Here is a 12956-nt window from a genome sequence, read left to right as displayed (position 1 = left end):
AATAATAACAAAAAGAAGTGCATCATCTCTGGAACACTGTTGGCTGTGTACTTCCCTGAGTGGTGGAAGACGAGGCTTTACCACTCTAGAGTACAGCTGGACCCTAGTCCTGTTTCCATCACTACTAATTGTTTGCCCTTGGGCAGGTCAACAACTGCCCTGAGCTCATGCTCCTCACCTGGTGGGTAGGAGGGATGGTTCCACCTAGCTCAGAGAGCTAAAAGACACTCCTGCAGGGTCCTTGATAAGAATCTCAGGGACTAACACCCAACCACCCCTAGAAGGTAAGTCTTGCAAATCCAGCTGAGTTTAGTGACCCTGACATATCCTTTTTTGGAATTTATGGAGGGGAGTGTAGTCCAAAACATCAGAAAGCACTACTGCCAACAAATCTGGACTTGTAAATTGATCTTCTTTTCATACCGCTCATTTCTACTTCTTTTGTTATTCTTCCTCATTATCAATGAGATCCATCTGTTCCTTAATCGCAGTTGCCATCTCTCATATTTACACCTTTCTGCTTTCTCCACACATTCTCTATAGACATTCCTACATATAATAGCTCCATTCACTTTAATGAGGTCTAAGATATTTATCTAAGATTTAGAGCCTTGCAAGACCCGGTCTCTAGGAGGGCTTAGCTAGGACCCCAAACGCCTTCTTAACTTCTAGCAACCATATCATAAGCCCCTTTGTTAATCTTTCCACCATGCTATTATTGGAAAATAATTTGGGAAGTATGGAATTTCAAGATTTCTATTTTTCCTTTTTTGAGATGATATCTCACTTTTTTGCCCAGGCTGGAGTGCAGTGGTGCGGTCTCGGCTCACAGGTGTGTGCCACCACACCCAGCTAAATTTTTGTATTTTTAGTAGAGACAGGGTTTCACCATGTTGGCCAAGCTGGTCTTTAACTCTTGACCTCAAGTGATCCTCCTGTCTCAGCCTCCCGAAGTGCTGGTATTACAGGTGTGAGCCACTGCGCTTGGCTGAATTTCATTGATTTCTAACCATCTTAAACAAATACACACACACACACACACACACACACACACAGAGAGAGAGAGAGAGAGAGAGGGAGAGATAGAGAGAGAGAGGAGAGAGAGAGAGAAGGGGGGAGGTGGGGGGGGAGAGAGAAAGAGAGAGAGAGAGAGTTAGTTTACTCCTCCAGCATTCTTCCACACCAAAAACACATTTGCATATTCTAATCCTCACCAATTTCAATGAGGAAAAACAATCCCCAATTTCCAAACAGTTCAAAAGTTAGTAGCTAAGCACCTTTTCCCGGGATGAAGTTCCTGGGGCAGCCCACGAAAGGTCATTAATTCCTCTGGGGCGCTGCTCCGGGGGAACCATTTCAACCACAACTGTCACTTACTTCTACAACTGTTTATTCAGGAAAGGACATTCTTGGGTCCAATGTGTAAAGCTGAAACAAATCTATCCGCCCTCAACCCCAGCTGATAACTCACACCAGGATTTCTGAACTGGGAAACAAAGGTCAGCTGCCCTTCTCTGGAGAAGAGGAGGAGCTAGTCATAGCAGGCATGTGTGTAAAGTCACATGGGTAGAATGGGAGATTGAGACTTTGGACTCACAACCAAGTTCAAATCTTGGCGCCATCAATTACCAGCAATGTAACCTTGTACAAGATACTTGAACTCTACAAGTCTGTTTGCACAGCAGCAAAATGGGAACAACTATCTACTTCTTAGCAGGTCAGAAGCTATGAAAAACACTAAGGTCTTAACAGCCATTGCCAAGTGCTTTCCAAATGGGGTGGAGCTATTTACACTCTTTAAGAACAGCCAAAAAGAGGAGCCAGAGCAGCCATTTTACCACGCATTTGCCAGCACTGAAAAGTCTTATTCAGACAAAATCATAATGTGATGGGCCAAAGATGATTCATGTATTAATTTGTGTTTTTTGACTCCCTGGGAAGTTGAACATAGTTTCACATATTTGCAGGCATTTATAGTTGTTCTTTTGTGAATTTCATGTTTATGTTTATTTTCTACAATTAGGGTGAACACTTGGGGACTTGTTCTTCCTCTTGAATAGAAATGAAAATAGATTTCCAAAAATGCTGTGACACAGTTTGAGAGCATAAGTGTGAGCTCATTCCCTGTCCTGAGGACTCGAGGTAATTAGAGTTATTGCCCTTGACCACATCCACAAAAACTCCTGAAAAAAGCCATGGTTAGGAAAACATTTTTATGATTTTATTTTGATGATCATTTTCCTAAGAAAATCTGTAGATTATGCACACGATGAAAAGGAAAGATTTAGAAGTTTGAAATTTATTTGAGAACCTTAAATGTATCTGTCAATTAGGTGAACTCAGAGCATTGCTAACACCTTGTAAGTCTCAGAAAGAAACTGCAGAGCATCCAGGGGCTGTTCCCTGGGCAGAGCATACAGCATAGAGGAAAAGGCCAAGTCCTTCACTCCCCTCATGATTCCCTTTGTTTGCGAACACCAAGGTTTTGGAAACTGCATTTATTTTATTGTTCACTAAATCCAATCCATATATGTGTGTGTGTGTGTCTGTGTGTGCATATATATATATATATATATTTTTTTTTTTTTTTTTTTTTTTTCAGAGACAGTCTCACTCTGTCATTCAGGCTGAAGGGCTGTGGTGCGATCATGGCTCTCTGTAACCTCCATGCCCAGGCTGAAGTGATCCTCCCACCTCAGCCTCCCAAGAAACTGGTGCCCACCACCATGCCCAGCTAATTTTTTCTATTCTTTTGTAGATTTGGGGTTTATTACCCAGGCTGGTCTCGAACTCGTAAGCTCAAGTGATCTGCCTGCCTTAGCCTCCCAAAGTGTTGAGATTACAGGTGTAAGCCACCACGCCAGGCTGCGAATTGTATTTTGATTCTCATCTCTATCTCTCTTCAAAATCAGCCAGCTCCAGACAATAAAAGGAGGAAATATTTCCCAGGTGTGCCATGCCTTTCAGTCAATACACAAACATTTCATTATCTAACATGTAGCTAAAAGGTTCCCAACACTCTGGGCTTTATGAGGGGATGGAGAGGAAGGGCCTGCAGTCTCCCTGCTGCCAACAAAATTTCAGGCTCCCCACTCTAGCCAACTTACTCGCCCATGGTTTTCCTGAGAATATCGAGAAGCCATGGGATCCTCCAATGTACACTCTTTTTTTTTTTTTTTTGAGACGGAGTTTCGCTCTTGTTACAATGGCGCGATCTCAGCTCACCGCAACCTCCACCTCCTGGGTTCAGGCAATTCTCCTGCCTCAGCCTCCTGAGTAGCTGGGATTACAGGCACGTCCCACCATGCCCAGCTAATTTTTTTGTATTTTTAGTAGAGACGGGGTTTCACCATGTTGACCAGGATGGTCTTGATCTCTTGACCCCGTGATCCACCCGCCTCGGCCTCCCAAAGTGCTGGGATTACAGGCTTGAGCCACCGCGCCCAGCCCAATGTACACTCTTCTCCATTTCTGCCAACTCACCTCTGCATTCCCCTACAACCTCATCTTCAAGCCTGGAGCTCGCCTGTAAAACTGCGAGGACACCCACTATATAGCACCCTCCCTGGGTGAAGGAAGAAGCCTGTCTGCTTTTGAAGCTCAGTCTCACCTCCTCTTCCTCTCACCTTTCCCATTCATCTTCTAGCCTGCCCTACTGTCCCTACAAGCGGGCTCCCATGCCAGCAGCCCAAATATACATTCTCCCAATCTTGTGGCTCCTCCCTTCCCTCTTCTTTCCATAGCCAGGCTTTTGAAATGGGTTGTCTAGTCTTTGAGGTTCTCCGTGGTGGTACTAAGATTGGAAGGTACATCGGGATAGAAAGAGGAGGCTACTTGAAACTGCAGGAGTCTGGTCTGGGGTTCCAGCTGAGGGGGGAGGCACTGGGCCACACCTGAGACTAGTCTGCAGCTTGGCACCTTGGCTATCCTGTTGGGAAGCACTGAGCTAATGTTTCTTCTCTCTACCTTTATCACCACCACTTACATGAACACCTTTCTCCGTGGGAACCAGTAACCTCCTAATAGCTGAATTCCAAAAGCTCTTATTTTTTATTTTTATTTATTTCTTAGAGACAGGGTCTCACTCTGCCACCCAGGCTGGGGTGCAGTGGCACAATCATAGCTCACTGTAACTTTGAACTCCTGGGCTACTACCAAGCCCAATTCATTTTTAAAATGCTTTTAGAGATGAAGTCTTATAATGTTGCTCAGGCTGGTCTCGAACTTCTGGCCTCAAGATATCCTTCTGCCGCAGCCTACTGAGTAGCTGGGATTATAGGCACAAGCCACAGCACCTGGCTCAAAAGCTCCTCTTGTCGGGCGCATTGGCTCACACCTGTAATCCCAGCACTTTGGGAGGTCAAGGTGGGCGGATCACGAGCTCAGAAGATCAGGACCATGCTGGCTAACACGGTGAAACCCGTTCTCTACTAAAAATACAAAAAAATAGCCAGGTATAGTGGCATGCACCTGGAGTCCCAGCTACTTGAGAGGCTGAGGCAGGAGAATCACTTGAACCCAGGAGGCAGAAGTTGCAGTGAGCTGAGATCCACTGCACTCCAGCCTGGGTAACAAGGGTGAGACTCCATCTCAAAAAAATAAAAAATAAAATTAAATTAAAAAAATCTCCTCTTGACTCCTCAATCTTCTTGTCCCCTCTCTCTGTGGCATCTAACACCAAAGACACTCCTTCTCCTCTCCCCTCTCCCTCTCCCCTTTTCTCTTTCTTTTCTTTTCTTTAAGATGGCGTTTCCCTCTTGTTGCCCAGGCTGGAGTGCAATGGCGCAGTCTCGGCTCACTGCAACCTCTGCCTCCCAGGTTCAAGCGATTCTCCTGCCTCTGCCTTCCGAGTAGCTGGGATTACAGGCACCCTGCCACTATGCCCGGCTAATTTTTGTGTTTTTAGAGACAGGGTTTCACCATGGTGGCCAGGCTGGTCTTGAACTCCTGACCTCAAGTGATCTGCCCTCCTCGGCCTCCCAAAGTGCTGGGATTATAGGCATGTGCCGCTGCACCTGGCCTCCCCTTTTCTTTCCCTCCAGCTTCCAAGATGTTGCATGGAACATGAGGCAAGCTAGAGGAAAAGAAAGGGGGAGGGGAGTCCCTACACTCTCCTCCTACCTTACACCCAGTGCTTCCTTCCATCCTCCTCCAATGACTTCTTTCCCTGCTCTGGGCATCCCTTCCCCTTCTTCTCTACCTCTCTTACATCACCCAGTTTCAATCATCCCCTCAACATCCCCTCACACCTAACATGTCTCCAACGAAACCGAGGAGTTCCTCCCAATGAGAGCTTCTCATAGACTGTGTAGAGTCTGTTATTGCCAAAATATTCAGTACGCATCTGTCCACCACTGGGGAGGCAGAGACTTGAGACGCCTTCATCAGGGCCTCATCTGCAGAAGTCATTCTCCAGGTGCCCGAGCTTGGACTCCAGGAGTTAACTGTGACATCAGCCACTTTCTGGACCTGGTACCTCCCCTCCCCACAGAGGTACAGACAAGAACCCCATTTTCTCCCATCCCACCTTCCCTTTCCACTCTGCTACTCTGAAGCCCTTTTCTCCTCACCCCTGGCTCCTGTGAGTCTAACTGCTCTATCCCCTTCCAGGTCCTCCTTCTGCAATCTACCATTCTCTTTCTAGGCACATGTATGAGTCACGTCACTTCCCAGCATAACTTTGGATGGTTCTCTACTGCCTCTTGAATAAGATCAGATTCATTCCCTGGCATTCTAGGTCCCTTAGTCCAAGTACTGGCCGTTATCCTTCCAGGCAAATGGAACCGAATAAGCTGCATTACCCCAAATCACCCTGAGCTTTTCCTTCCTCCATGTCTTCACTCTCCCGGTGCTGGCTCCCACCTCAAGAGGACAGTCAAAGAGGATGTCTACTTTTCACTCTGCCTGGTCCTACTGTTTACATTTTTCTAAATTACAAGAATTACCTCGATTAAAGAATAACTGAGTTTTAAGGACTAGTTTAAACCTACCTCTTTGACCTGCCTTACTGAATCACCCAGGAAGCAATTTTTCTCAATTTCCATTATGAAAATGCATCTCCAGACTTTACTGCCTCTTAACTTATTACAGTGCTACTATGACTTCTTTCCTACTTAATTTTTAAATCCTTTAGGGCAAAGGCTGGGTCTTATCTTGTTTCCCATAGTCCCTTAGCCACTGCCCATGATAGGTATCCAATACACTTCAATTGAAGAAGTTGAGGAGTTAGGAATTATATTTAAGAGTGTTAATCTAAATTTCCCCAGGTTAGCAAGTAAAAGATGTCTCTAAATTAAAATGTAAATAGGGTCTTCCCATTATAGAAGATTTAAAAGATTTTCCAGTGTGTTAATCACTTACATTCTTTATTTCCCAATTACTTTAGTAACACTGCAAATCACTGTAAAGGTTGGAATATGCTGTTAGATTGTGTGTGTGTGTGTGTGTGTGTGTGTGTGTGTGTTGCTTCCCTTTTCTTCAAGAATCCCTAAAAGTGAGATGAATGAAGAATGTGACCAAACTATAACTTTCCAAAAGTATGACAAATTAAATCAGTTATTCCTTGCCCAAAAAAAGACTGACAGACTTCCCAAACTTCCCTACAAAGCTTGTCACCAATATCACCCCGGTAATCCAAGGGCGAAAACTTCAGCAACGCAGGCCCTCTCAAAAGCTTGTTCCATGTGAAAAGCCCTCATTAAACTCTGAGTTATATTTAGAAAAAAAAATAGAACAGAAGTTATATTTAGATGAAATGGCTCAAAAGAATTTTACCAAAAGCAGCATATTTATACTGATCTTCCAAAAGAAAAGGTTTCCTTAGCTTTTACATGCAACTCCTAAAAACAGACAACCTCTTCATATATATACAAAGATTTCTGCTTGGGTTCCTTTGGGTCTGGAAGAACAGGAGCTCCCAGGATATGAGCAAGACTTCCCATGGGAAGCAGTGGGATGTAAAGGACTTAAAAACGAGCATGTGTTTGAGGACCAGAACAATTTTATACATAAACCTGAATTGAGATGGTCTCAGAAAGTGTGAGCAACTGTGCCTGCGCTGCATGAAAGATACTCTAAAATTTGTTAGATGGACACAAAAACCACAGATTCCCTCAGCAATACTTCCTCAGCAATACTGCCACAGAGGCTGCAGTGAGCCAAGAGCAAGCCATTCCCATTACTGGATATATATCCAAAGGATTATAAATCGTTCTACTATAAGGACATGTGCACACGAATGTTCACTGCAGCACAGCTTACAATAGCAATGACCTGGAACCAACCCAAATGCCCATCGATGATAGACTGGACAGGGAAAATGTGGCACATATACACCATGGAATATTATGCTGCCATCAAAAACGATGAGTTTGTGTCCTTTGTAGGGACATGGATGAACCTGGAAACCATCATTCTCAGCAAACTGACACAAGAACAGAAAATCAAACACCGCATGTTCTCACTCATAGGTGGGTGTTGAACAATGAGAACACATGGACACAGGGAGGGGAGCATCACACACTGGGGCCTGTTGGGGGGAAACAGGGGAGGGACAGCAGGGGGTAGGGAGTTGGGGAGAGATGGCCTGGGGAGAAATGCCAGATATAGGTGATGGGGAGGAAGGCAGCAAATCACACTGCCATGTGTGTACCTATGCAAAAATCTTGCATGTTCTTCACATGTACCCCAAAACCTAAAATGCAATAAAAAAAATTTTTTTAATAAAAATTAAAACAAAAAAACATGCTTAAGCAATAACATGCTTAGGCACCTCAGGCACAAATTCTGAAATCTTGCTGTTCCTGTTTGAAAAAAGAATCTACAGTCATAAATGTGCGAGACTTAATAAAATCACTCTGCTCAAAAAAAAAAAAAAAAAAAGATCAAGCCATTGCACTCCAGCCTGGGCAGTATTGCTGAGGGAGTCTGAAAGAAGTGGAAAGAAGTGTTTCTTTCCAAAATGTCATCAACACCCACTTCATGGTCACAGTCAAACCACTTTCTATCACATTGCAGCTGGCTTGCTAAACCACATTCAACGTTTTTTTTTTTTGGCTCTTTTGTGTTTGAAACTATCTTTGGCATTCACTTTTTAATGTCTTGACTTATATTTTCTTTCTTTCTTTCTTTCTTTTTTTGGACGGAGTCTGGCTCTGTTGCCAGGCTAAAGTGTAGTGGTGTGATCTCAGCTCACTGCAACCTCCACCTCCTGGGTTCAAGTGATTCTCGTGCCTTAGTCACCAATGTAGTTAGGATTATAGGCGCCTGCCACCATGCCGGGTTAATCTTTGTATTTTTAGTACAGATGGGGTTTCACCATGTTGGCCAGGCAGGTCTTGAACTCCTGACCTCAGGTGTTCCGCAGGCCTTGGCCTCTCAAAGTGCTAGGATTATGGGCTGAGCCACACCACACCCAGCCAACTTACATTTTCCTAAAGGAATTCTAGGCAACAGCCCCAAAGTGGTTTAGTAAACCGTGAAACCTTTTCAGAAATGAATGTATAATTTTGAGGTGATTATTGAAAAAATGGTTTGTGGCAGTTATTCCTTTCTTCACAGGGTCCCAGGGCCTCCAAACAAGAGGCAATCACAGCTCAGAAACTTGGCCCACATCCCATGCTGAGGGGACCTCTTCTCTAAAGAGCCTCAGGAAAAGGCCACTTCCCAGCATCCCAGCCAAACCGGAGTGGAGGGCAAGGGTGATGGCTCACGGGGAGAGAGATGGCCAGACTGTAGGACGGGCCAGCCCCCAGTGGTCTCAGCAGGAATTATGCCAGTGGGTGAGGCTGTTGAAGCCTCCTGCCTGCTATTCCTAGGATTCATTAACACCCTGAAAACACTCCAGGCAATTCCCACTTCTGCATCTGGCTTGGTATTTCCAGAGGAAGTGTTAGAGCAGCAGATAGCTGGGGTCACCTAATTTTATACTATCTCTAGGCCTTAGAGTAGCAAAGCCTGAAGTTGTACAATTTAGAGGCCAAACAAAAAAAAAAGACCTAAGATGTCAGAGAGACCGATCATATATTCCAGGCACTTTCCTCCCAAGTCATCAGCTACTTTCCTCCTCTCTCCCCACCCGTATCTATCCACATTTATTTTACCAGGCTGGGAAACCAACAGAGGGCCACTTTGTCTGTACCTACCATTTGCCTACTGTGACAATTACCTTAATTATATTAATATAATCATCCAGAGGAAAACCATAATCTCCACCCTGTAGTCCAGACAATCAAGTGCTTAAGTGTTTCCTCACTTGCTTTACTTACTGGCAGCAAAAGAACAGGGTCAAATTAGGTTTAACTGTGCTGACCTTACTGCAGAACACTCCCCCAGTATATCCATGAACTAACACAGCAAAAGGCACATAGAGACAAAGAAACACTGGGAACTGAACTAACTTCTGTACGGGCAAGTCACCAGGGGGACAAGATGTAGGTATGGGAGTGGGATGGGACATACCAAGTCCCCAGGAAAGTACATGTCCTAGGAGGCTTGAAAGGAGGATGGTGTTTGGGCATGGACAGGGAACAGCTGCAGAGATGGACAGGGACAGTCAGAGGCATGCAGAAAGGAAAGGTTGGCTGCCTCAAGGAGGGCTCCAAAATCCCACACGGGCCAGGATTTAGTGATTAGGAATCTCCAGTATCAGCAAGAATCAGCCTTTCAAAGTTCTTAGGCAAAGTAACACACAAGATGATGGAAGGAAGGAGGGGACACCAACAAAAATCTGTCTCACTTGGGCTCTTAGGGGAAGGAGATAGCAGAGACTGGGTGAATCAAATGCCCTAAAGAGAAATGGGTGCATGGAGAAATACCCTTGAAGGAGCTATAGTCATATTTGACGGTGAAATAGTCATTTCTGGTGACTTTAACTGCACCAGGACTTGGCTGAGGGCTGATGCACAGATGCTAGTGCTTCCCAGACCCCTCTCTAGATATCCTAATGGTAAATGGAAAAATGGGATTTCAGTAGCATTAACTCTCCCCCACCCACAAATTACAGGAACCCCACCAAAACTTGCAGAAATAAGCTACATGTGTGGGCATCAGAGGGAATCACTGAAAACCTAAATAAGGCTGCAGCAGCTCATTGCTCCCCCTGCCCTTTGATTGGCACGCACCTCTTTTAACACTAATGAGAAAAAGCAACAGCCATAGACCCACCTCCAGCTTTCACTGCAAAAGTGACACTTACATTCAGGACTTCCTGGGGTGTTCCAGGCCAGCAGGGCCAAAGCTGCAAGGCCTCCCTGCCTCTCAGGGCAAAACTGTGAGGTCTGTGTGGTCCTACTCCCCATTCCCCTCTTCCTAGGCCAGAGTCTCCCCACCACGCGTCAACCGCCGCCCCCAACCCATCTGATGATGGTAGCGCCCCTACTGAACCAAATGTAGAGGTCTTGGCTCTCCAACGACCGCTGTACAATGACAGCAGGAATGGCCATTCAGCACCTAGCCTTTCTCCAGCACCCTTTAATTGTCATCGTTATTTCAGGGCAGCTTTAGCATAGAGCGGGTTGCTGGAACCCTGATCCTAAGAGGTCAAGACTCCCTGCCCCGTTACCCACCGTCGACAACGAAGTGGCGGGCACTGGGAAGCTGGGCGGGAAGCAAAGAACAACTACGATGCGCATCGCGCGCAAGCAGCAGCACGCGGGAGCCTGGCACACAGTAGGTAGGCGCTCACCCAAGATCTGTCATCGGACCCAGTTTCTGGGCAGGGAGCCTGGGGGTGGGGTGGTGGCTTGGAGGGTCACAAAGGCCTCGCCAGCCCCCAGCTGCGACCCTCGCTACGCGGGGGGCGGGAGTTTTGAGCCAGAGAGAAGGGGCGAAGGAATCCGCCCTCATTTGCACGTCGTCTGGGGCCCGGTCAATTTGCTTAATCACCGCTCTAAATGCCAGCGCGCAGCACACAATACGCGCCCATTAACAGGTTTAAAGTGTCGCAGCGCTCGCTTTAAATGAGAAAAGCAGGCGACAAAAGGGGGAAAAAGCCAAGTTCCTCAACTCCAAGAATGCCTCGGGTTGCCTCGAAATCATCTACGCCGAGTTAAAAATCCGGGGCTAGCTCCGCAGAAAAGCTGAGACCCGGGTGCGAGGGCTGGGGGTGGGAAGGGGGGCTGTGAATAACCCGCCACGAATACTGGGTTTCTTAGGAACCAGCCTTCAGCCGCCCAGTGAACCCGGAGTCGGAGGACAACACCGCCAACTCAGCTCCCCAGGCCCCTTGCCCCACTGCCAGAGAAAGCTGACCGATTTCCAAGTAGGAAAGCGAGACCCCCCAAAGCGGGCACAAATCCAAGTTTCCTTCGGTGCAGGCAAAGAATTCTGGAGGCCAAGGAAGATCCCAGAGGTGGACTCCAAAACTTCAACCCGCAAGAGGGGAGTAGTTAAAGGAAGTTTTCTTTCATCCAGACACTGGCCAGCGCAGCCTCGCGCTCGGCCTCCAGAGAGTAGTTCAACTCCGCAAACAAGTTCTGCTGGGGATCGGCACAGGAGGTCCCATCCCCCACCCCACGGCCGAGCCCGGGGGCTCATCCTGCGGGCCGCGGCCTCCCACCCTCTCCGGCGCTCCCGATGGGCACTCACGGTGCGCGCTCCTCCGGGAGACAGGGGTCCGTTGGAGAGGTACGGGCTACTCAGGTCCGGGATCATCAGAAAGGGGTACCCAGGGTAGGGGGGTCCTTTAAAGAACGCGCCGTCCTGGGGCCTTCTCACTGCGAACAAGACCAAGGCGAAGTGAGGCCCGGGCCTCCAGGACAGCGCCACTGCAGGGGGCTCGGGACCGGAGCCTGGGACCCGAGCGCCCCCTCCCCACGCGCCCCATGGGGGCTGCCGCCAAGAGAAGCGGAGGGCAAGGGTTCGTCCACCCGTGCGAGGGGCTCCGTGGGTCGCCTGGGCTGAGCCGCGGAGCGCAGCGGTGATCGAGAGTGGGGGTTGTCCCGGCGGGCACGTACCTTCGGCGAAATAGTCCCGCGGCTTCTGGAAAGTGTCCCGGGCGGGCTGCGGGCGCCTCTCCGCCTGCGGAGGAGACACAAAGGCAAAAGCGGGTGAGCGGCCGCGGGACCGGGATCTCCCGGGGCCGGCCGCGGAGCCTCCTCACCTCCGAGTCCGAGCTGCTGCTCTGGTTCTCCGACTCGTTGACCAGGGACGACTTGACCTCGTCTAGGTCCCGCTGCGCCGAGGCGCTGTCGCTGCTCGGCTCCTGCTCCTCGCCTCCCTCGTCCTGGAAGGGGATCAGCTCGTCGTTCGCCCCGAGGTCGTCCCCTCCGCCGGCCGCCCCAGCGCTAGAGCTGCCACCTCCCCCGCCGCCGCCGCCGCCGCCGAGCTGGGGCATGGTGGGGCCGCGGGCCGGGGCCGCCGATCTCGGAGCCCCTAGCCGCCCGCGCCCTGCCCGGCCCGGCCCGGCACCCCTCCTGCCCGCTCGCCGGCCCGCTGCGCTAGCTGCCGCAACAAAGTTTGGCAGGGCGTGGCCCCGCGGGAAGCGGGCCCGGCGCGGCCGGGCCGGGGCGCGGGCGGCTCGGCTCGGGCCCCTCCGGCAGCGCCGAGCCTAGGGCTCCCCAACTCGCCGCCGCCGCCGCCTCCCAGCCCCTGGCCCGCCGGGGAGGGGCGAGCGGGGAGGGAGGGAGGGACCGCCGGGCTGGGCAGGGGGGCCGGAGGGAGGAGCCCCGGCTGCAAGCTGACACCCGCGCGCCTCGCGGAACCCGGAGGGCTGCGGCGCGCGCACACACATACACACACACACACACACGCGCGCGCACTCACACTCATACGTTCACACTCGCACCTTCCGGGGACTGCGGCCCCCTGCAGCGTGCACCACTCCCAACCCCAAACTCGCCCTGATCCCCCTCCTGCGCCCCACACTGCACCCTCGGCGGCCCTCCCCCCGGCCTCCCTTGAGTCCTGGAAGTCTTGCCCCCACCCCTCCGCATCCCCTAACTTTCTCCCAAAGAACC

The 12956-nt window shown here is 49.4% G+C and overlaps 1 protein-coding gene across 1 annotated transcript in view; it reads right to left on the bottom strand.

The window, feature by feature from the left end:
• TCF7L1 (transcription factor 7 like 1) overlaps positions 1-12612 on the bottom strand; it is a 180970-nt gene extending 168358 nt beyond the window's left edge. The window contains exons 1-3 of the mRNA XM_017517957.2: positions 12101-12612; positions 11955-12018; positions 11587-11714 (exon numbers count right to left, since the gene is read on the bottom strand). Of these exons, the coding sequence (XP_017373446.1) occupies positions 11587-11714; positions 11955-12018; positions 12101-12334 (426 nt within the window). The 5' untranslated portion in view covers positions 12335-12612. The remainder of the gene's footprint in view (positions 1-11586; positions 11715-11954; positions 12019-12100) is intronic.
• Between the last annotated feature and the right edge of the window lie 344 nt (positions 12613-12956).

This window comes from Cebus imitator, unplaced genomic scaffold (assembly GCF_001604975.1).
Source record: "Cebus imitator isolate Cc_AM_T3 unplaced genomic scaffold, Cebus_imitator-1.0 Scaffold655, whole genome shotgun sequence".
NCBI lineage: Eukaryota > Metazoa > Chordata > Mammalia > Primates > Cebidae > Cebus > Cebus imitator.
This window is presented reverse-complemented; position numbering and strand designations above follow the sequence as displayed.